This window comes from Trichechus manatus, unplaced genomic scaffold, assembly GCF_000243295.1.
Source record: "Trichechus manatus latirostris isolate Lorelei unplaced genomic scaffold, TriManLat1.0 scaffold00016, whole genome shotgun sequence".
Classification (NCBI taxonomy): Eukaryota; Metazoa; Chordata; class Mammalia; order Sirenia; family Trichechidae; genus Trichechus; species Trichechus manatus.
The window spans coordinates 9,795,249-9,818,742 of record NW_004443952.1 but is presented as its reverse complement, the minus strand read 5'-3'; the positions used below and the strand labels follow the sequence as shown (position 1 = coordinate 9,818,742).

Sequence of the window (23,494 nt, the reverse complement as noted above, 5' to 3'; positions counted from 1 at the left end):
GGCTGAGTTCTTTATCTCTTCATTTGATGTTCTAGGGTTTCAGGATTGTTGATTCTCTGTTTGGCTTAGTTTTTCAGATCTTTGCTGTGGAGGGACGGCGTGGTGCTTCTGCCTAGAGCGCCATCTTGCCGGACTCTCCTCAAACATTCTCACTCTTAATGGAGCTTTCTGAAGACATGTCTGAATTTGATATATTCTTTGGTCATATGTAAAAATATGCTCACAATTCACTAATCAGTTGATACCGAAATAAGTTCTTATGCCATACATACTACTTTTCTTTTTAGACCCATAAAATATAGCCAAGTCTTACATGTGGTAGGCACTAAAAATATTTCTTAACTGGCATATTAATTATTCTCAGCCAAATGTTGTATTCTGAAATAAAAATATTTAGACCCATAAAAGGAAGTTAAGGGTACAATAACATATATATTTTTCCATTCTATTGCTTTTTATTTTAGCACTTTTTTCTTTGTTTTTAGTTTCACAATTGAAACACAAATCCATTTTTGAAGCAAGAGTTTTTAAGTTTTTATATTCATAAACCAAGTGGAAGTGATTTATCTCTTGCTGGTAAAGGCAGTAGTGATGAGACAGCTTCCCTTCCTGTAGTTTCAGATGGCTCTAAAACCATAAAAACCTATTTCTTTTCTAACTTTGCTAAATCATAATGCATTAGGTAAGACTTAAGTTTCATAAATTTTCATTAAATATTTGATTCATAACAATAAATATACATATAATTTGTGTGATTAAAATGATTTATTATAGTTAAATACTTTTAATATCAGATTGAAATACAAGATTATACTTATTTCTGTTAGTTTCTGTTTTAATTGCCCATCTGCCTTGGCAGATGGATTAGGGTATATGTAATAAATAAAAGAGCACTAAAAAAGACAGTACATGTCCTGCAAATAAACATTTTGCACCTTAGCAAAGCGACTAACAGTATTTAAACAAATTATAGGTAGTTTTGCACACTTATCCCATGCTGTACTTAGGGTTTATATCTGATATAGGCAGACCTGTTCTGTATAGCACAGATTTACCCCCAAATGCAAATAATTCTTAGTCAGAAGATGAAAATATATTTGGGGCCCTCAGTGTCCAGATCCTCTATCTTATGTGATATCTTCCTGAAAACATTAATAGAAACCTGAGCAGCCAGTGATGAGTTCTAGAGTCTTGACTTCAGCTGCTCCCAATAGCCCAACAGCACTCTCCTCTGGCAGATTAGCTAAGAATAACTAAGAACTCAGAATTCACCACAGAGCTCTCACAGTTTCTGCTCCTAAAATAATTCACTACAGACTTGCAGACTTTCCTGTAATATTTGCTGAAGATATGTTATTTTAGGACACATTAAGCTTCAGGTTTACAGCAGAGAAGAAAGGAGCTGTACAGGTTATGTTCCTAGTTTTGTAAATGGTGTAGGAAGCAGAAAAATGGGGTGGCTTTATTCCAGGATAGCAGACTAATATAGCTTAAAAAACATCAGGTTACATGTATGCCACATGGTATAAGACAGCAACCAAAGCTATATCAGACTCTGTCAGAGGGTGAGAATGCTGGCCCATTAAGCTATGAAGTTTTGACTCATCCTGAAACTAGAATACAAGGATCCAGCCCTGCGGTATCAGTTCTGAGAAGACTATAGACCATTCTGTCAGTAACAAAGGGGTATTGGAGAGATTTGTGGATCAAGCCTCGACATGTTTCGTTCCCTCAACACCAAGACCACATTGACAGAGGTAAACAAGATCAGTGGATGTCTTCTGCTAGAGGTGGAACATGATCTCTAGTACTCCTAGGGGAGCAAGGTGATAGCCAAAATTTGCTGGTTAACCACAATCCACATTGTTCTGTTGTGATCCTTGACTATTCCTGGCCTGAGACCTATAACAAATCTTCTAGAAGACCTTATAACAACCCTGTGATGTAGGTACTATTTTTATCCCAATATTACAGATAAGGAAACTTAGACACAGAGAAATTAAGGTCATATAGCTAGTAAGTGATAGAGCCAGGAAGTCTGGCTCTAGGTCAGTGTTCTTAACCACTATGATACCTTTCGTGGCAGTGAGTGTCCAGTAGACAATGTCATTTGGCAAGTGTCCAGCGTCAATGTCCTAAGAAGATTTTTGCTATGCTAGGATCTTTTAAAAATTTCAAGTTATTTATTTTTAGTGGTAGTACATTCACATTCAAAATATTAAAAGTATATTGTGAAAAATCTCTTACTCCTGTTCCTAGGTTACCCTCTGGACACAAAGTTACCTGTTCCTTGTGTGTCCTTCTGAAAATACTCTATACATATAAAAACAAATATGTACATATATGTTCACATATTCCCTCCAGTTATTTACTATAGGTACTGTTCTATTTCTTACTTTTTTACACAGTAGGTATCTTGGAAATTGCCTTTATAAGGCGATATTTAACTAAAGACTGCTTGTTCTGAATCACAACTTGCAAATATTATCTTTACTTACATTTTACAAACAGGAGAAAATGGAAATGTCTGAAGCCCTGTACATAATGAATTCACTGAAGAATGTTGGCTTGTTATGTGTAGATGAGTTAATGGCATTTCTAACCTTCCTGAAATATATAAGTTGTTCAAAACTAAAATTAAACAATCATAATATTACATAAACACTGGATAAAATTAATATAGAATTTTTTTATAAACAACTATTATGTTTGATTATTCTGTCACAACAAAAATACTTCAATAAAAAGAAATTTTGGTTTCTTGGATACAAAATAACTGTTTTTGAATTTCCAGCTATATAAGTAATTACATATATATTACCTGCTGTCTCTGCTATGAGAGTGATGATTTTTAAAAAATGCATTGACAGATAAAATTTATGGACTTTATTGTATGTAAGATAATATTCTAAGAGCTTTATGATAGCACTGTTTTTATCCCCATTCTAAATACTGGTGATGTTAAGCAAATGGTATTAATGGAGAGTAATTCTTTACCTTAATGAATCTGAACTCTAGTTGGCCTAGCACAGAATTACACATTCATAGGATGCACTTGAAAACTATCCTCATTTATTCATAAGTAGTCAGTGTGGTTCTATCACTTTCATAAATAAAGCAGTAAACTTCCAAACAGATGATTAATGTGATCCAATTATAAACATAAGTAATAACAGTATCATCAACATATTTAGGAAGCAACATAATTTGGTATTACACTAGAACAAAAGATGACTCTCAGATACCAAATTTGGTAGGATGACAATACTAACAATAATAATGGATCAGAGAATTATAGGATTACTTTAGGGGATTAAAAAGATAAACTTTAGACAAATGTAACAAAGGTCAGCAAGACTGCTAACACTGAGATGAAATATAAAATTTATATTTACTGAGCTATAATATTGTAAGATTTCTATTTTTAATATTAATACTATTTCCTTCATTCCTCTTCCTAAATCTTTGTAACTCTATATAAATATTCAGTTTTGATGCTGATAGGATTCTGAGTTAATGATAATAACAAATATAATAGAGCAGACAACAAAAAAGAAATGACAATCTGGACTACAATTATCAAATTGTAAACTTGAAAACTGCCTTACAGCAGACTGTATGTATGAATGTATTATACTTTTATATCATATATAGGTAACCACTGGGAAACTCAATGATTTAGTCATAATTTCTACCTGGTTCACTAGGGTCGCTATAAGTCGGAATCGACTCAATGGCAACAGGTTTGATTTCTAAGGGTTCACTACAAGCTGGTTTGCATGGTCTTTGAAATGTCAGAATCTCTGTGCAGCTGCATTTTATATCCTTGTCAATTGTATACTTGGTAGTAAGATCTGAAAAGAAAAGGAAGAAACTCTATTATCAGCAAAAGTGCCATTAACTTAGTTTTTTATAGCCGTGTTCGTTGGCATTTTCCTTCTAAAGTGTCTTTATTGCTTTATTGTAGATCAGTTTTCCTTTTAAAAAGTAGCAGATATTTAGAAGGAGTTCCTGGATGGTGCAAATGGTTAAGTGCTTGACTAACTGAAAGGTTGGTGGTTTGAATCCACTCAGAGGTACCTCAGAAGAAAGGCCTGGTAATCTACTTCTGAAAGATTACAGTTGGTGAAAACCGTATGGAGCACAGTTCTACTCTGAAACACATGGGGTCACCATGAGTTGGAATTGACTCTACAGCAACTGGTGGTGGTGGTGGTAGATATTTAGATGTCTGAGGAAAATGCTGACTTAAGAATAGGTGAATAACTATTCCTCCATGCACACCCCTTGCTCCCCCACCTGTCAGTCAACATGACCAAAGGAAAATAAAAATGGGAAAATCTATATCATCACTGGAACCTAAGATAGGGTAGGCAACCCATAAGCCACAAACTTCAAAGAATGGGATCGCTTTGAAGCATTTAACCTTCAACAATATAAGATGACTTTCTATGTTACATGTATATGCGTGTGAGTGTGTGTGTGTGTGTGTGTGTGTGTGTGTATAGGATATATATAGGATATACATGTCTCAGGTCATCATCTTTATTTCTCTCTCTTCTTTTCCCTTGTCTTCTGGGTTTCAGGAGAATTTTGTTCCTATTCCTTGGAGTCTGTTTTAGAACATTTGGTTCCTTTCTTTTGGATTTGTATCTTTTCTCTTTCTTCTGAACTTTTAATTATTTCTTGAAGTCCAGTGACTTTTCTTTTATTTATTGTTATAGAAAGAGATCTATGTTTATCATATTGCGAGTTGAGCTTAGTTCTACCAGTGACTGGGTGCATCCCTATTCAAATTTATTTATCCAAGACAAAGAGGACAAAGAAATGTTTTATATTTTCTATAGTTTTATTTACCATTTTACCATGGGAAATAGTGAAGGTGCTATTGCCTGATATACCTTATGGGTAATTTTATTTCTGTATTAAGCACTTTTGTTATTGTTGTTATAACCCAAACATATCTGGGACATTGCCCACCCCTGCCCTTTTAATAACTTGCATAACTTTTCTTATAAGAAGTCCTCCTGGCTGTGGGGGCCATGGTCTCGGTGAACATCTAGCTCAATTGGCATAACACAGTTTATAAAGACAATGTTCCACATTCTACCTTATTGAGTAGCGTCTGGGGTCTTAAAGGCCTGTGAGCAGCCATCTAAGATACTCCACTGGTCTCACCCCTTCAGGAACAAGGGAGAATGAAGAGAACAGGATACAAGGAAAAGATTAGTCTAAAGGACTAATGGACCACAGCTACCAAGGCCTCCACCAGACTGAGTCCAGTACAGCTAGATGGTGCCCGTCTACCACCACTGACTGCTCTGACCGGGATCACAACAGAGGGTTCTGGACAGAGCTGGAGAAGGATGTAGGACAAAATTCTAACACACAAAAAAAGACCAGACATACTGGCCTGACAGAGACTGGAGAAACCCCGAGAGTATGGCCCCTGGACACCCGTTTAGCTCAGTGGTGAAGTCACTCCCAAGGTTCACCATTCAGCCGGGCATTGGACAGCCCCATAAAATAAAACGGGACTAACAAGGCACTGCAGTCCAGGGACTTAGACTAGAAGGCAGAAGGGACACCCCCCCCCCAAAAAAAAGGGTCCTCTGAGGCCAAGAAGGGAGCGTGTTGACATGTCGTGGGGTCGTTAACCAATGTCATAAAACAATATGTGTACTGACTGTTTAATGAGAAAATATTTGTTCTGCAAACCTTCACCTAAAGTACAATTTAAAAAAAAATTAATTAAAAAAAAAGAAGAAGTCCTCCTTATAAGAGCAATAGCTCTATTTTATTTAGTAAGTAATCAGAGCCAACCGAAGGCTGGGACTGTAACATCACAGTCACTTTACTATTGACTTTACTAGCCACTGCTGTCCTTTCCATTAGTAGCCATGGAGTTGAGATTTGTGTCCTGTTTGTTAACAGACCCATGGGCCCTTGTACAGTTCTAAGCTTTGACATATTTTCAAGTTCTAGTATAGATTTCATTCACTTACTCAAATTGGCTTTTCATTCTCTTGCTTTGAGTTGCAGGCTGATCAGTAATTCCCTCGATTTAATTCTATCTGCAAGAATTCCTTCATGCCTGTGATCTGTTGATGGCAAGCATCCCTGTTCTTAATGGATACAAGAAATCCCCTGTTCCTTGACCCTTGATATTATACATCTTTGATCACTTCAACTCAAATTTATGAAAGGAGGTTTAAATATTGGGGATTAAGTTGTCATTAAAAATAATTTAACAATATTTGCTAGGACTAATTGGGACAAATGTATCTAACCTCTAGGTTATGACTCAGTCATCTGATTCCATGAAGCATAACCTTGCCCTGAGTTTCTCTAGAGTTAACTAAATTTAGCATAGAGGCTGATAGTGTATGTTTTTGTATATAAGAAAACAATTCATGAATGAAATTAGTATACTTATAAATGTTTTAGCTTTCTTTTTATATTGTAATTATCTTGAAATAGTTAGATTAATTTCAGAGAAGTTTTAAGCCTGAAAGCAGTATAAACAGAATGACAGTGAAAAAAAGCTCATCAATAAATAATTCTGAGATTTAAATACATAACCTGCAAAAAATATTTTACTAAGTCTGGAGGTTAAGAAAAAAGTTTAATGAACGAGAACTTGTATAACAAACATTATTAAGTGCTTTTTTTTCAAGTAATACATTTTTTTTTCAAGTAATACATTCTTAAATTAATTCTTACCTCTTTTGAAAAGCTTTTCATTTTCATCTACATAATTTATTATTTCTGGCATTAAGTTTAATGACTCCTTTAGTTCTGAGAATGATGGAATATCAGTCTTTTGTTTGGGACTTGTAGATATTAAGAATTCACACTCAAGAGGCAAAATTGATGGCTGAAATAATATAGAGTTAAAAGTAAATTTTAGAGAGGTTTTCCAAATAATTATTTCTGAATTTATAAACGGATACATTTGCTTAAATGGTGTACCATATTTTAAACTAAACCCATGCTCAAAATTTTTAATGCTATACATTACATACATTTAAAAAACAGAAGTGTAGCAGCCAAAATTATATTATAAGCAATGTTCTCTCTGAGTAATATCCTTTATGACCATTGATTACATTAGTGATGTATAATATCCTTAAATGTAGAAATATCTTCTTCTGGACAAACAGCAAATTTAAAAAAAAATTGAAATTAAAAATAATCACTGCAGCAGATGAGAGGCAGTGAATGGGAAGAGGTAAGAAGGGCAGATGGAATGGAATGGATCTTTATTGCACTACATAAAATATGTTTCTCTTTCATTCTTACAGAACTGGATTCTTCAACAAGTGAGATTGGACGTGCACAACTAACTCTCCAAGTTAAAGGGTGGAGAGGATGAAGGAAAAAGGCCAATAGGTGAACTGATATTTTTACATGTGTGTTGAAAATATTAAACATAATGAAACTCTTAAAATGCCTGAAGTTCATTATATGCATGTACTTTGAAAGTTTTAAGAAAAGCCCCAAATGTAAAGCATTTTAAGTTGTCTTAAAATTTTTTTTTAACTAACTTTGTGAATGCATCTAATTCATATGGGCCTAGATTTTTCAGCTCGTTAAATTGCAAAAAATTATCTGAACTCTCAACTGGTGGAATTCTTTGCACAATAATATCATAATAATGAGTGCTACTGTAACTGTATGCTGAAAAAGAAGGGCTGTCTTTGAGAAGTTTGGCCTTTAATATGCAAAGATGCTATCTTCCTTAACTCATTAACTACTTTGCAGCACCTAAAATTCAGTCTTGGACTATCTGTATTCTTAACTCAATGAGACCACTTCTCCTACAGTTCAATTACTATTTGTTTTGTGTATAAGTCACAAATCAGTATTTCTAGCTCCAGTCTCCAATTTTTTAATTAGACATGACCACTTAGCATCTTATACCAGGTATATACATTAGAATCATCTGGGGAGGTTTTAAAATTCCCTATACCTAGGCTGCATACCAAGCCAATTAAATCAGAATACACCCAGGTAGGAATCTGGCTTTAATATTTTTTTAAAACTCCCCAGGTAATTCCAATGTGTAGCCAAGTTGAGAACCATTGCCTTAGAAGTAAATCTGACTTTAACTGAAACACTTTCAACCCATTATCATGTTATTTTAACCTGACAATCGTAGGCAGTCAATGTATATTTTTAAAAAAGCGTGCTTCACTACATTTATAAGAAAATTATTGAAAGCAAGTATTATAATTTCATTTTAACCTACTGTATCCTCTAGTTTCTCCCGACAAAAGTTCTCTTTATCCATGGAAAAATCTTTTTTCTCATTAACTTTCAAATTCTCTTGAAAAGGGAAGCATTCCCTTAAAAAAAAAAACACAAACAAAACAAAACAAACATTTAATCAGTATTTACTAAAAGCAAGGTACATACTAAATGTACAATAAATACCTGCTGAATGAGTGAATGAATAAATAAGGCATGTGGTCTATTATCAAAGGCTGGACTGTTTTTTGGCACATTACAATTTGGAACAGATCAGATAATAAATTTTTAATCGAAATTCCAAGCCATTGAAAATAATTTTTTTAATGTCTTAATTTTTGGCATTCTAGATTGCTCTGAGCACCTAGAAATGACAAATAAAACAAAACACCCTTTGTTAGATCATGTATCCTAGTTCTGACTTTGAGAAATAGTGACCATAATTAAAGTATAAGAGTTTAAAACTACTGATAGCATGTATCTTTATTACACTGGGTTTTACTAACTCTGCAGCCTATATATTTTGATTATTTTGAATGAGTTAAAAGATAGTTAGGGTGATAATCTAGTGCCAATATGCCTGATATTTTATTGTAAGGTGCTATGTATAACCTTAAATATTCAGTTTAAATCCAAGATTGCAAAATAAATACGGTATCCAGTAATAGTTGTAGCTACCTCAACCCAGATACCAATTTAATTTTTAACAAAATAGAAAATGAAAGGGGTCTTTTTTCATCTCAATTTTCTAGATTAGTGTATATACAGTATGTTGTACTGTATTTACTGACAAAAGTTTGCAGATGTAGCCAGAATTGTAGCCAATCAAAATACATAATGATTAGAGTTGAGGTAAAGCAATGATAAAATATTATTATTGATAACGTCTAAACTTGTGAGCATATTAAGGCTATTTTCTCCTCTTAAAAATATTTACAGCACTGAGCAATTAAGTACCTGAAAAAATTAGCTTTTGTGGGGATCTGTCCTTTGAAATCTAAAAGGGGATCCTTTACCAAAAACAGTTTTAGCCTACTCAAGAGAGTATCCAAAGTTGGTAAATGACTTTTATAGTCCATCAAATTATTTACAAAAAGTATTTCTTCATCATCAATAAACAAATCTGAAAAGAAATAAGAAATAATGGAATAAGAAAAAATTTAAAATACAAAGAAATCTAGATAGTTACTGTAATTAGCCATTAGAAATAGTTGGGTTTTCAAACACATTTTTAACTCGTTATTCTTCACTGTACTGTGCATATAAAGCATGTAGGATAGTACTGCTACATAGATAAAAGCTCAGTGATTTTTTTTATTGTGATTTAGGTGAAAGTTTACAGAGCATATTAGTTTCTCATTAAACAGTTAATACATAAATTGTTTTGTAACATTGGTTGCCAGCCCTGTGATGTGTCAACACTCTCCCCTTCTCCACCCCAGGTTCCCTGTTTCCATTCATCCAGTTTTCCTGTCCCTTTCTGCCTTCTTGTCTTTGCTTTTGTGCTGATGTGCCCATCAGTCTTGTATACATGATTGAACTATGAAGCACATGACCTCACGTGTGTTCTTGTTGGCACTATAGACCTGTCTAATCTTTGGCTGAAGAGTGAACCAGGAGTGACTTCAGTACTGAGTTAAAAGGGTGTCCAGGGGCCATACTCTCAGGGTTTCTCCAGTCTGTCAGACCAGCAAGCCTTGTCTTTTGTGTGTTTTTTTTTTTTTGGGTGAATTTCAATTTTGTTCTACATTTTTCTCCTGCTCTGCTCAGGACCCTCTATTGTGATCCCTGTCAGAGCAGTTGGTGGTTGTAACCAGGCACCATCTAGTTATTCTGTGCTCAGTCTGGTGGAGGTTGTGGTAGTTGTGGTCCATTAGTTCTTTGGACTAATCTTTCCCTTGTGTCTTCATTCTCCTTTGCTCCCGCCAGGACGGGATCAGTAGATGTATCTTAAATGACCACATGCAGGAAAATCTCAATACATTTTAATATTTAATACACTGAGGAATAGTCAGACAGCCTGAAAGAGTTATACTACTTTCTACTTTATTAACAAAAGTTTAGTTTAATCAGTGAAGGACCTTATGCTTCAAAATAGGCGGGGGTAGCCTAAGAAAATTATCAAGAAATAAAATCATTTGACTTTTTTTTTTTTTGCAGACCTTAGTCTTCTCTTCTCTGTACCATTTTACCTCTTAAGATCTCTAACTCATCTCCCAGATACTGACATACAGGAAATGGAGACAGTGTACAAAGCCTACAAATAAGACCAACTCTGATTCTATCACTCTAAAATTATCCATACATGGTTGCTATAAAATTAATTACAATGGAAGTTATATAGCAAAGTGTCTACTTGAGAAGCGTGATATATCTTACATACTAAGAAACATTACTGCTAACAGTTAATTACTGGAATAACTTTCTCCTCTCAACCCCAGCCTGCCATGCTTGGGTTACTTTAGAATCTTGGCTAACTGTGTCAGAGATTAAACAGTTTCTAAGTAGAGGAAGGAGACATAAAACATGCCCCCATTCTTCAATAAATTCCTAAATGGAAAGAGAAAAAGGAAGATGTAAGCTCAGATGAGGAACTACTGAGAAAGCCAAGCTCCCAAAAGAAAAAGGCACCTGGAGGGGGGAGTCAAGGTGGCTTTTAAGTTAAGTGATGGTAGAATGGCATGGGACAGAGACAGCATTAAGTTTTCAGGTAGTGTGTTTAATAAATATATGGTATAAGGCAGGCAGCCAGGGAATATCTCTTTGCCTGGTGCTTAATGAAATGCCAAAAGAGAACTTCTGATATACAGCCTACCAAGAGACTGTCTATCTGAACCTGTTAAGTTCCCGAGTATCTCATGCCCAAGAGCTTCACATGACGAATCAAAGTTAGAAAATTAATTCCATGTCTAAATAGGGCTTATCTGAGAAACTTAAAAAAATATTCATTTATATAATCCATCCCGTAAGTATTAACGAAATCATATTAACGGTAAAAACTCAAACGGCATTAGTTTGTACCCCCATCTCCATACTCCACTTGCAAACACAGAAACTTGAGCCATCATTCCTTCCTAGAACGTCATCTAGGTATTTCTGGAAGTTCATGGGGATAACTCATGTCATTATGAGGTTTTGTTTTCCAACCACACTTGTTTTTTTGATGGAGCCACTTGAGGGCAGCATCTCACCATAATCAATGTTCTTTGTAACTACACAAAGGTTGTTACCAGGGTTGCTACTTCCTTATATTCTCATAGCTATTACAGCCTTCCCTAGAGTTCTTGCTTTATTACAGCTACTATGTGTGGTTGGAAGAGACTATTTCCTCTATTGCAGAACAGTGTTAAATTGTCACCAGGAAACAAAGTTTTGGCTAGTTAACTACGAGAAGAAGCAGCAAAAGGGATCTACTGATTGGAAACAGGACAGGTTAACTGTTATTCTTTGAGATACTTTGGTCTATCTAGAAAATCCGTGATAATTAAATAAACAAATAAATGTTCACTAAGCTCTGATTAAAAAAATATATAAAACCAATGGTTTTCTAACATATAAAAATCCAGTCAAAAAATAATGGGGAAAAAAATTCATAATGGTCACCAACATATGAGATAGTAAGGAGTAAACATAACAAAAAATGTGCAGAAAGAATATGGAGGAAACAACAAAACTTTATTGAAGACCATTAAAAAAAAAAACTTCAATAAAAGGCATGATAATCCATGTTCCTCGTTAGAAAGACTAATTAGGGTAAAAATTTCAAAGGGTCTCAATATTATTCCAATTTTTCAAGAGGTCTGTGTTGAAACTTGAAAAAGTGATTCAAAAGTAAAATTAGAAGAACAAAGAGTTGAGAGCAGTAAAAAAATAATAAGGAGCAATGAAAGGAGATCATTGTTATAAATATACATAAAATAGTTAAAACTGTATAATACTGATACATTAATAGGCAAATCAACAGAACACATTGGAAATTCCAGAAACAAACTCTGATGTGGATAAAAATTTAGTATATGATATAAGTGGCATCTAATCAGTGGGGAAATGAAGGATTATTCTAAAAATGGTATTGAGACAACTCCCAAAACATTTGGAAAAAATATTTTTATACCTACTTTTAAACATATAATGGAATCTGAAAAATAAAACCATAAAAAACCTCAAAGAAAATATGAATAAATATTTATCTAATTCAAGGAAGAATTTTCTAAGGATAAAAGCAATGAAATAAACCAAAAAAGGAAAACACTGACAGAACGGATTAGATTCAAATTAAATACACTTGGGGTTATTGATAGCTTTGATACATAAGATAAAACATAAGAATAGAAAAATAAACAAAGGAGAGAAAGAATTATTTCATAAAATAAAAAGATGCAAAGGGACAATACATACCAATAATTTAAAAATGCAAATAAAAATATAATTTTTTGCCTGTCACATTGGTTAAAATTTATTACAACAGTCTTGGAGAACATCTAGCTCAACTGGCATAACACAGTTTATAAGGAAAATGTTCTACATTTGACTTTGGTGAGTAGCATCTAAGGTCTTAAAAGCCTGTGAGTGGCCATCTAAGATACTCCACTGGTCTCACCCTGTCTAGAGCAAGGGAGAATGAAGAAAAACCAAAGACACAAGGGAAAGATCAGTCCAAAGGACTAATGGACCACAAGTACTACAGCCTCCACCAGACTTAGTCCAATACAACTAGATGGTGCCCGGCTACCACCACTGACTGCTCTGACAGGGATCACAATAGAGGGTCCTGGACAGAGCTGGAGAAAAATGCAGAACAAAATTCTAACTCACGAAAACAAAACAAACAAACAAAAAAGACCAGACTTACTGGTCTCACAGAGATGGGAGAAACCCTGAGAGTATGGCCCCTAGATACCCTTTTAGCTCAGTAATGAAGTCACTCCTGAGGTTCACCCTTCAGCAAAAGATTAGACAGGCCCATAAAACAAAATGAGACTAAATTGGCACACCAGCCCAGGGTCAAGGACTAGAAGGTTAAGAAGGGGACAGGAAAGCTGGTAATAGGGAACCCAAGGTTGAGAAAGGAGAGTGTTGACATGTCGTGGGGTTGGCAACGAATATCACAAAACAATATGTGTACTAACTGTTTAATGAGAAGTTAGTTTGTTCTGTAAACCTTCATCTAAAGTACAATATAAAAAAAATTATTACAACGGTAATAATTTACCCAATGATGATGATAAGCCTAGAGTCAACAGAGTATTCGCAAACACACTAGTGGACATGTAGCTAAAAAATACTTATACCAAGTAATTCCACTTCCAGGAATTTAAGGAAATGATGAGAAGTGGGAACACACATTTATGTATATATTTGAATTAAAAGCAACATTAATGCTGTCAAATTGGGAGATGTAAGATACTCACATAAGATTAAGAATTGCAGTCATTAAAAGCCATACTTTTGAAGAAAATTTAAGTATATGGTAAAATGTTCCCAAGATAATGTTTGAACATTTAAAATAATAAAATGCATATATAGTATGATCACAATAGTAAAATGATTTATCTTCGAGTTATAGGATTATAGGTTTTTAGTAAACGGACATTCTATACATTTAAGAAGCAAATGTATTAATGAATATAAAAAAAAGTTGATAAAATTCAATCTTCACTCATGATTAAAAGCTCTTAGCAAGCTAGGAACAGAACAAAGCTCCCTCAACCCAATAAACAAAATGCTTCTAAATTTCACCATTGAAAATGATGTAAACATGGAAGATGATTCACCACTGAAAATGATGTAAACATTTTTAAATATTTTTTTTTATTGTTGTAGTTTAAGTGAAAGTTTACATTTCAAGTTAGTCTCTTATACAAAAATTTATACATACATTGTTATGTGACCCTAATTGCTTTCCCTATACTGTGACAGCACACTCCTTCTTTCCACCTGATTTCCCATGTCCATTTAACCAGCTCCTAACCCTCTCTGCCTTCCCATCTCACCTCTGGACAGAAGCTGCCCGTTTAGTCTCATGTATCTACCTGAGCTAAGAAGCACACTCTTCACGAGTTTATCATTTTATGTCCCACAGTCCAGTCCAATCTTTGTCTGAAGAGCTGGCCTTGGAAATTGTTTTATTTCTGGGCCGATAGCAAATCTGGGGGCTGTGCTTTCCGGGGTTCCTCCAGTCTCAGTCAGACCATTAAGTCTGGTCTTTTTACTAGAATTTGAGTTCTGCACTCCACCTTTCTCCTCCTCCATCAGTGACTCTCTGTTGTGTTCCCTGTCAGGGTGGTCATTGGTAGTAGCCAGGCACCATCTAGTTCTTCTGGTCTCAGGCTGATGAAATCTCTGGTTTATGTGGCCCTTTCTGTCTCTTGGGCTAATATTTTCCTTGTGTCTTTGGTATTCTTCATTCCAATTGATGGATCTTAGATGGCCGCTTGCAGGCTTTTAAGACCCCAGACGCCACTCACCAAAGTAGGATGCAGAAGATTTTCTTAATAAACTTTGTTATGCAAATTGACCTAGATGTCCCCTGAAAGCATAGTCCCCAGACCCCCACCCCTGCTACTCTGTCCCTTCAAGTGTTTGATTGTATTCAGGAAACTTCTTAGCTTTGGTTTAGTCCAGTTGTGCTGACTTCCCCTGAAGTGTGTGCTGTCCTTCCCTTCACCTAAGATACTTCTTGTCTACTATCTAGTTAGTGAATAATCCTCTCCCTCCCTCCCCACCCTCATAACCATCAAAGAGTGTTTTCTTCTGTGTTTAAACCTTTTTTTGAGTTCTTATAATAGTGGTCTTATGTAATATTTGTCCTTCTGTGACTGACTAATTTCACTTAGCAGAATGCCCTCCAGATTCCTCCATATTATGAGAATGTAAACATTTTTAATGGTGAAGCGTTAGAAGCATTTCCTTTATTGTTAGGAGCTAGACAAGGATGGCGGCTATCACTGCTTCTGTTGAACAAAGTACTGGGAGTACTAGTCAGCATAGTAAAACAAAAAAAAGATTAAAACATTGTAAAGGAAGAAACAAGTGGCCATCATTCAAAGATAATGACTATGAACACTACAATTATTAGAATTAATTAGTGGAATTAATATGAGCGTTTAGGAAGGTTGGTGGATATATAAGAGCAATATAAAAATCAACTGCCTTTTGTTATATACAGAAACCCTGGTGGCGTAGTGGGTAAGAGCTATGGTGGCTAACCAAAACGTCAGCAGTTTGAATGTACCAGGTGCTCCTTGGAAACCCTGTGGGGCAGTTCTACTCTGTCCTATAGGGTCACTATGAGTTGGAATCGACTCAAGGGCAAAGGGTTTGGTTTGGTTTTTTGTTATACACAAGCAACAAACAGAAAACTTACTTGAGAAATATAATTAATAATGGCAGCTAAAATAATACCCCTAGGAACAAATCTAATAAAAGATACGTACCATCTTTATGAAGAAAAATTTAAGTTTATTGAAAGGCATTAAAGAAGACCTTAATAAATGAACAATAGGAGATTCAGAAAGAGTGAACAAAAGAAAAATGAGGGAAGGAATTCATTAAAGAAATAATTCAAGAAAATTTCTCAAAATTGAAGTGCGTGAGTATCTAGATTAAAAGGGTACATCACATGCCCAACCTAATAGATGAACAAAGACTCACAACAAGGCACATCATTGTGAAATTTCAGAAGACTGGAAGAAAAAAAAATCGTAAAAGTTGCCAGGTGAAAAGGAGGTCATATACAAATATTTAGAAATTAGAATGGTCTTGAACTTCTCAACAGCAGTAATGGAAACTAGAATAAAACAGAGCAATGTCTTTGAAATTTGAAAGTAACAAAACTATCAATTAAATGCAAAAATAGTATTATGACTTTTCAGACATTATATTCAATCAAATAAAAAACTCACAGAAATGAAAATCTGTATATTAGTGAGAAATGTTTTGTAACAATTGAAATAATAAATGCTTTACCTTGATCCTGTGTTTGAAGTGCTGGATACTTTTCTAAAGAGTTGGCAAGTGCAAAAACTTCACTGTAGTGTTCATGGGTATATAAACTGGCTTCCTCTACTTCAATTTGGGAATTTGGGTTTGAACTTGGAACAACTTGTTCAAATTCACAGTTAATCAGGGTCGGCATTCCTGTAATTGTTTTCCTATAACATTATAAAATAACTGATATGCATGTCCTTTTTTAAAACATTTTTATTAACAAATAGTATATGTTTACTGTATAAAAGTTATCAAATTCCAGCAGATAAAAACCCAGGAAAATCACTTATAGCCCTATCACTGCAGAGATGAATGCAAAAATTATGCAAATTTCTCAATTTTTTTAACATTAAAAAAAACCTAAATATAGTATTCTATAACCTGCTCTTTTCTGCTTAACAATGAAACATAAGCACATTTACATGTCAATCAATGTACATTCACAGCATTTTTTAATGGATGAACAGAATCCTATTGTATTGGTAAATCATAATTTATTGAACCAATTCCCTATTGCTGAAAATTTAAGTTTCTTATAATTTTTTGCTATTGTGGGCAAAAACCCAAGAAAATCTTTGTGCGCTTATCTGATAGTTTTCTCAAAATAAGTTCCCTAAAAACAGAAATGGTAAGTTTAAGTGTATAAACATTTTTTAGGCTTTGCTATATACATTGCTAAATTGCCTTTGTGGTATACATTTAATATCAATACCTACTCCTCCAGATCATTCTCCTAACCTGATTTTTAAATTCCTTGATGGAAGAAATGGTATATTGGGCTTCTTTGTATTCAGAATCAGACACATTTAAATGGTTATTTGTTTCTTTCAAGTAGAAATTGGGTTAAACACACATACTTCTCAAGGAAATCCTCCACAAAGAGACTTGCTTTCCATTGATCCAAGACTGAAGTATCTGTCATTCCCCAAACTGAAACAGCTGAGACTAGAAAGGAGAATGGTAAACATTACCCTCTAAAATTTTATTTTACACTTAATACAAGCAAGCCAAATATTCACCTTTTACATTATGGTGCTACTTTATTTGTTCACAAACGTAATTTTTTCCAAAGTGATACCTTATTCCAAATATTTAAATGATCATCCTTCATTATTGTTTAAAAAAAAAAAAGAGCTCAATGACAGTTAGAACAACATCACCTAAACACATTATCCTCATTTTTATAGTCTCTCTTTTGCTTATACTGCACTACCATCCCAGATGGTCCTGTTCACCAGCTCATGCTATACCTCATAAAACCTTTCTTAACCATTGCAGTTCACTCTGATATATTCTCCTTGAATGGTCATAATGTAGCCCTCACTCTGGTACTTAATCATATATAGTCTTATATTGCTATTTGAAAATTTTATGTATCTATAGCTTGTGATTTAGGAGATAATACTGGAGCCATTATTCCCCGTCCTTGAGCATAGAGAATGTGACCCAGCTGGAGTTAGACTCACAAGGACCCACAAGGACTCCAAAGGACACATCAGCTGGGCCTTGAGATATAAAGACAATAGCAAGGACAATCTTAGAAAACATCTTTTAGGGAAACTTTCACATAAACAAATCATAAAACAGAGCACAAAAGACCCACATACTTTCCACTCTTATCTTTTTCTATTAGCATTTAGTGAATAGTAAGATTTGTTGGACCAAGGAGGACTCTCCTGACTGTCTTTACTGAAACCTGTACAATCCTTAAGAAAGAGGATTCAAAATGTAGAATCCTGGTGATTTAATAGTTTTTAGCCAATCTGTGAAAAGGTGAAGCTTTCAATGGTTTTGCCCATTTTGTAATGTTAATGTATGCTGATGAATCTGTAATATTCCTTGGACTAGGACAGACATAACTCTAGCAGCATGCTTCTCCATTTTCCCATTCTTGCCTTTTCTGTAATATTCCTTGGACTTGGGCAGACATGGCTTTGGTAGCATGCTTGTCTATTTCCTACTTTTGCCTCTGTGAATATATGCCAAAAAAACCTTTCTTTTTGCTTTACTAAACTTTGTGATATTTTTACCCTAGAACACTTGTCTCCCAAATTAGACCCTTGATTCTTTGTGGAGAGGGACTATGTCATATACTAGTACTGGAACAAACAACTGAGTTAAAGGACCTGTATTCTACCACCAGTGTTGATCCTGATTAGTTTTGTTACCTTGAACAAATCACTTAACATCTGAATCTGTGCCTCATTGAAAAGACAAGAAAGTTTAGTGGTTAAGAGTACAGGTTCTGGAATTACTTTGCCTAGATTTGAATCCTTGTACTGCCACTTATTAACTGTATGACCTTGGGTAAATTTCTTAATCTCTTTGTACCTCAGTTTTCTTATCTATAAATTAGGAATGATAATAGCCTTTTCATAGTGCTGTTGTAAAGATTAAATGTGATGAGACACAAAATTTGCTTAGAACAGTACCTGACATATAGTAAATGCCCAATAAAATTTGGCTGTTATTGTTATTTTTAAAAAGAAAAGGAAAAGAAATAGAAAAAAGACAGTAAACTAGTTTTTTCCTTCTATAATTTTAAAGAAGCAATTTGATGAAAGGAGCCCTGGTGGCGCAATGACCCACATTTAGTCAACCTAATCGTCAATTCATTACTCTCATCTTATTTGACCTTTTAACAGGAGCCAATGCATTTGACCACTTCCATCTTCTTGAAACACTTTCTTCTTTAGAATTCTACAAGATCACACTTACCTGGTTTTCCTATCTCATTTGTCTTCTCAGCTGGTTCCTCCTTCTCTATCCATCCTAGGCTGTCTGTTCTATGCTCTCTACTCATGCTCTTGTTGACTTCATCCAGTTCCATGACTTTATGTGCAATCTATATATTGACTACTCCAATTTAAAACTCCAGCTGTGCTCAAGATTAATATAACCAACTGCCTCCTTTACATCTCCATTTAGATGCCTAATAGGCATTTTAATCTGGCCAAAGCAGAACTACTGAATCCTGCTACAAACTGGCTTCCCCATAAGCCTTTCTCTACCTGAGGAAATGGCACTGCCTTCCAGCCAGTTGCTCAGGTCAAAAACCCAGGAGACATTCTTTATTCCTATCATTTTTTTTTTTTAACCCCCTCACTGTTGGCTGGACTTCTAAAGTAATCCCAATTTTAACTATTTCTCACATCTCCATTACTATGTATGAGCCTAGTCCAAGCCACCATCATGTCTCATCTAAGTCTATATTCATCTAATAGTCTAGATTCTAGATCACCACCATAGATTCCTCACTGATGTACCTATCGCTACTCTTGCCTCCCAGCACCCAACCCTTTCATCATCTAGACAACCAGAATGATCTCTCTAAAGCATAAATCAGATTATGTCACACCCTTGCTTAAAATCATCCAACGGCTTCCCCATCAATCATAATATAAATAAATAACTAAGTAAAACTCCATACTATGGCCTACAAGTCCTTATATCATTCAGCAGCTGCCTACTTCTCAGATCTTCCTTTTTCATTACCCTCTAGTCACAAAGTAGAGAGTCAGTGAAGAAGAGGACCCTCACTGAGATAGACCGACAGAGTGGCTCCAACAGTGAGCTCAAACATAGCAATGATTGTGAGTATGGCACAGGACTGGGCAGTGTTTCATTCTGTTGTTTACAGGGACGCTACATATATAGACTTGATGGCATCTAACAACAAAAACAATCAGTCACAATAGCCTTATTTTCTGATCTTCACACACATCAAATTCTTTTCTGAGTCAGGAACCCTGCATCTGCTTAAAAGGCTTTTCTTCCCATATCTTTTCATAGTTGTTGCCTTCTCATCATTAAGGTCTCAACTCGAATGTACACCTCTTCACAGAGGGCTTTCCCTAACCATTTTAGGAGATAGCACTGCTCACTTGAATTTTATATCACATTAGCCTATTGTCTTTTCTATATATATTTATCAATATCAGATATGAGCTTATATATTTAATGGTTCTATTGCTGCACCCCTCCTTCCTTTACCAGTCTGAAGACCCTTTGAGGACAGGGACCATTTCTATGTCTTATTAGTAGCTGTGTCCTCAGCACCTATAACACTGCCTGGTACATAATACATACTAAATAAATGTTAACTGACTTGACTCCTCTAAGAAGGCTACCTTTATCCTAAGTCCATGACTTAATAAAAGCAAAAAATGATATTTTACACGTACACATTTAAAAATAATTTTATATTCAGTGTATCACTACACCTTAAGTAGCCCTCATACAGTCCAACAAGATCCCATTATAATGCAACAAATGTTGACAATGTTAGGATATTTTAAGACTTCATCATTTACATATATTTTATTTGTTCTATCAATATTTAGTATAAGCTTTCTAATTCTAACTTTGTCACCTAAATTCTGTAATAAAAATATTAACTTGTACACTAAATTCTGATAAGAGTAAATGTAAATAAATTTAATGAGGAAAACACTGTATTTTTCCTGAGTAATTTACTGTGCTATGGTATGAAATAATTTTTAAAATAGATTTTTGAGAAATAAAAGCAAAACATACCTCTTGTCCATGGCCTCCTAAACTTATCATCAGTAACTCTTGTACGATAATTTTCATCTTGATATAAACATGAAGGGATTCGAAGCAATAAAGCATCTCTGCAAAACCTCTTCCTAACAACATTCTGGGTAAGAAAGTAAGATTAAAAATATTTCAACACATATCACTTATTTATCAATATTCAGAACAGTAAAATTTTACATTCTTTTAAACTTATATGATTTTTCTTTAAAAGTAACACAAGCTTATTATAAAATATCAAATAACACAGAACCACATAACTGAGTAAGTCAAGGCCCCGAGTAAACTAATCCCCCAGAGACAATCAGTAATAGTTTGATGTATTTCTTAGGTTTTTTGTCTAGGTTAGGCTAAAATATGTATGTGTGAGAGACAGTGTGTGTGTGCACGTAGAACTGACAAACAAAGGATCTCACTATATACCATTTAGCAATGTGCTTTTTTTCAGTTAACAGTATAATGCAACTGTCTTAATTTTTGTTTTCTATATATTTGCATTCTTAGTAAATAGGTAGTGAACCAATAATACTCTACCTCATATAAATAGTCTATTGCACAATATTTGATTGGCGAAAACATATCTTCTTTCTTTGAAAGCACTGCAAACTTTGACAACTGGAAATGCAAAAATTAAAATGAAATGTTGGTAAAACAGCAAATTTAGGAGCCGAAAACCTCTCTTAATTACAAAATTTTGGTTCGCTTTTTTAAAAAAAGACTCTGAATGATAAAAATTAACTATAAAAATAACATTCTTTACTATGATTTTAAATTTAATATGAATATATGGTGATACAAAAACTGTTGATATATTTTCTCATTTTGTTTAACCCATACCTCTAGTTGGTAGGTTGACATATATTTAAGATAAATTGTGAAGTTCAGCCAAAAGAGGCTGAAGTCCACAAACCTGGTAGAGTGGTTTTCCCAGGATAACCATGTTTCTTGAGTGTTTTTGAAATTGCATAACCGAGGGCTGAACTCTGTGCTGAAGCAGTAGAGTAGGATTTGGGAAATTGTTTCCATTCTCTTACTTATAAAATAAACAGCCTGAAGTCAGAATTCCCTAAAAGCTAGCTCATTTGGAATAAAGCAATTATAGTATATTACTCCTGTGTCAATTATTGGTAAATCCATCTAATGAAGCAATAAATAAAATTTAGAATGCTGAATTAGTCCAGAATCTTTCTCATTTATGGAGAACCAGAGGAATTACAACTTAGAAAAGTTACTTTAGGATAAAAACCTAAAAAACCAAACCCATTGCTGTCAAGTCTATTCTGACTCAGAGTAGAACCACTCCATAGAGTTTCCAAGGAGCACCTGGTGGATTCAAACTTCTGATTTTTTGGTTAGTAACCATAGCACTTAACCACTACACCACCAGGGTTTCCTACTTTAAGACGGAGTCCAATTTATCAGATAGTTCTTAGTATTTTGATCAATCATTTAAAATATCTCGGGGAATTCAGATGTAAGCTCTAAGTTTCCAAATAGTAGTTTGTCGGTAAGTTTTTAGTCAATGAAATATACATTTTAACCCATACAGTCTTGCCTTAGTCATTGTATTATTTTAAATTTGTTTGTTGATCTGTTTCCTTACCTATGGCACCGGACCAGAAGACCCGGAGATCCTGTCTGCATTAATGGGCTATAAATTTATTCTTATATTTAATAATCATCAAGTTAACATTCTTAACTAGTCAACTTCTGGATTAAAAAAAAAACAAAAAACCAATAGTAAACTGCTTAACAATCCCAAATCCAACCAAACCCACTGCCACTGAGTCGATTCTGACTCATTGCAACCCTATAGGACAGGGTAGAACTGCTCCATAGGGTTTTCAAAGCTGTAAATCTTTACGGAAGCAGACTGCCACATCTTTCTCCCGCAGAGTGGCTAATGGGTTTGAACCACGGAACTTTTGGTTAGCAGCCAAGTGTTTAACCACTGTGCCAGCAAGCCTCCTTTAAACAACCCAGAACACAATTATTTTATTAATGACTCAGAAGACTTTTTGGATATTACAGTAAGCTTTTCAACTAAAATCCACCTAACAGTTATATGAATTATGTTTCATATTGTTAGATTCCGTAATATCAACAAACATGGGGAATACATAGTGTTGCCATCCTCTTTCACTTTTACTTAAACAATGCCAAAATGACATTTTCTTACTGGTAATTGTTATTATCGTTAGTTGCCATCGAGTCAGCTTCAAATAATGATGATCTTATGTATACCAGAATGAAACTTTGCCCAGTCCTACACGATCTTCATGATCATTAGTACGCTCGAGTCTATTGTTGTGGCTACTGTGTAGTATCTTCTAACCTAGGGGGCTCATCTTTCACACTATCTCAAACAGTATTCTGTTGTGAGCTATGAAGTTTTCATTGGCTAATTTTTGAAAGCAGATCAGGCCTTTCTTCATAGTCTGTCTTAGTCTGGAAGCTCCTCTGAAACCTGTCTGCCATGGGTGACCCTACTGGTATTTGAAATACTGGTGACATAGCTTCCAGCATCACAGCAACATGCAAGCCACTACAGTACGACAAACTGAGGGATGGGTGATGGGTATTGGTGATTACTTTTGTGAGGATATTTCTAATCCTTGTACTAATACACCTTTTCTATGCAGTGTATCACTGATCTTTGAAGCAAATATTGATTCTATATGTCCATTTCTTGATAATT

The 23,494-nt window shown here is 34.7% G+C and overlaps 1 protein-coding gene across 1 annotated transcript in view; it reads right to left on the bottom strand.

The window, feature by feature from the left end:
• Positions 1-17,161, bottom strand: part of SHOC1 (shortage in chiasmata 1) — a 92,211-nt gene extending 75,050 nt beyond the window's left edge. Inside the window, 7 exon segments of the mRNA XM_004372164.2 lie at positions 2,499-2,610; positions 3,759-3,854; positions 6,724-6,856; positions 8,201-8,348; positions 9,208-9,373; positions 16,219-16,403; positions 17,097-17,161. Of these exon segments, the coding sequence (XP_004372221.1) occupies positions 2,499-2,610; positions 3,759-3,854; positions 6,724-6,856; positions 8,201-8,348; positions 9,208-9,373; positions 16,219-16,403; positions 17,097-17,161 (905 nt within the window).
• Positions 17,162-23,494: the final 6,333 nt, after the last annotated feature.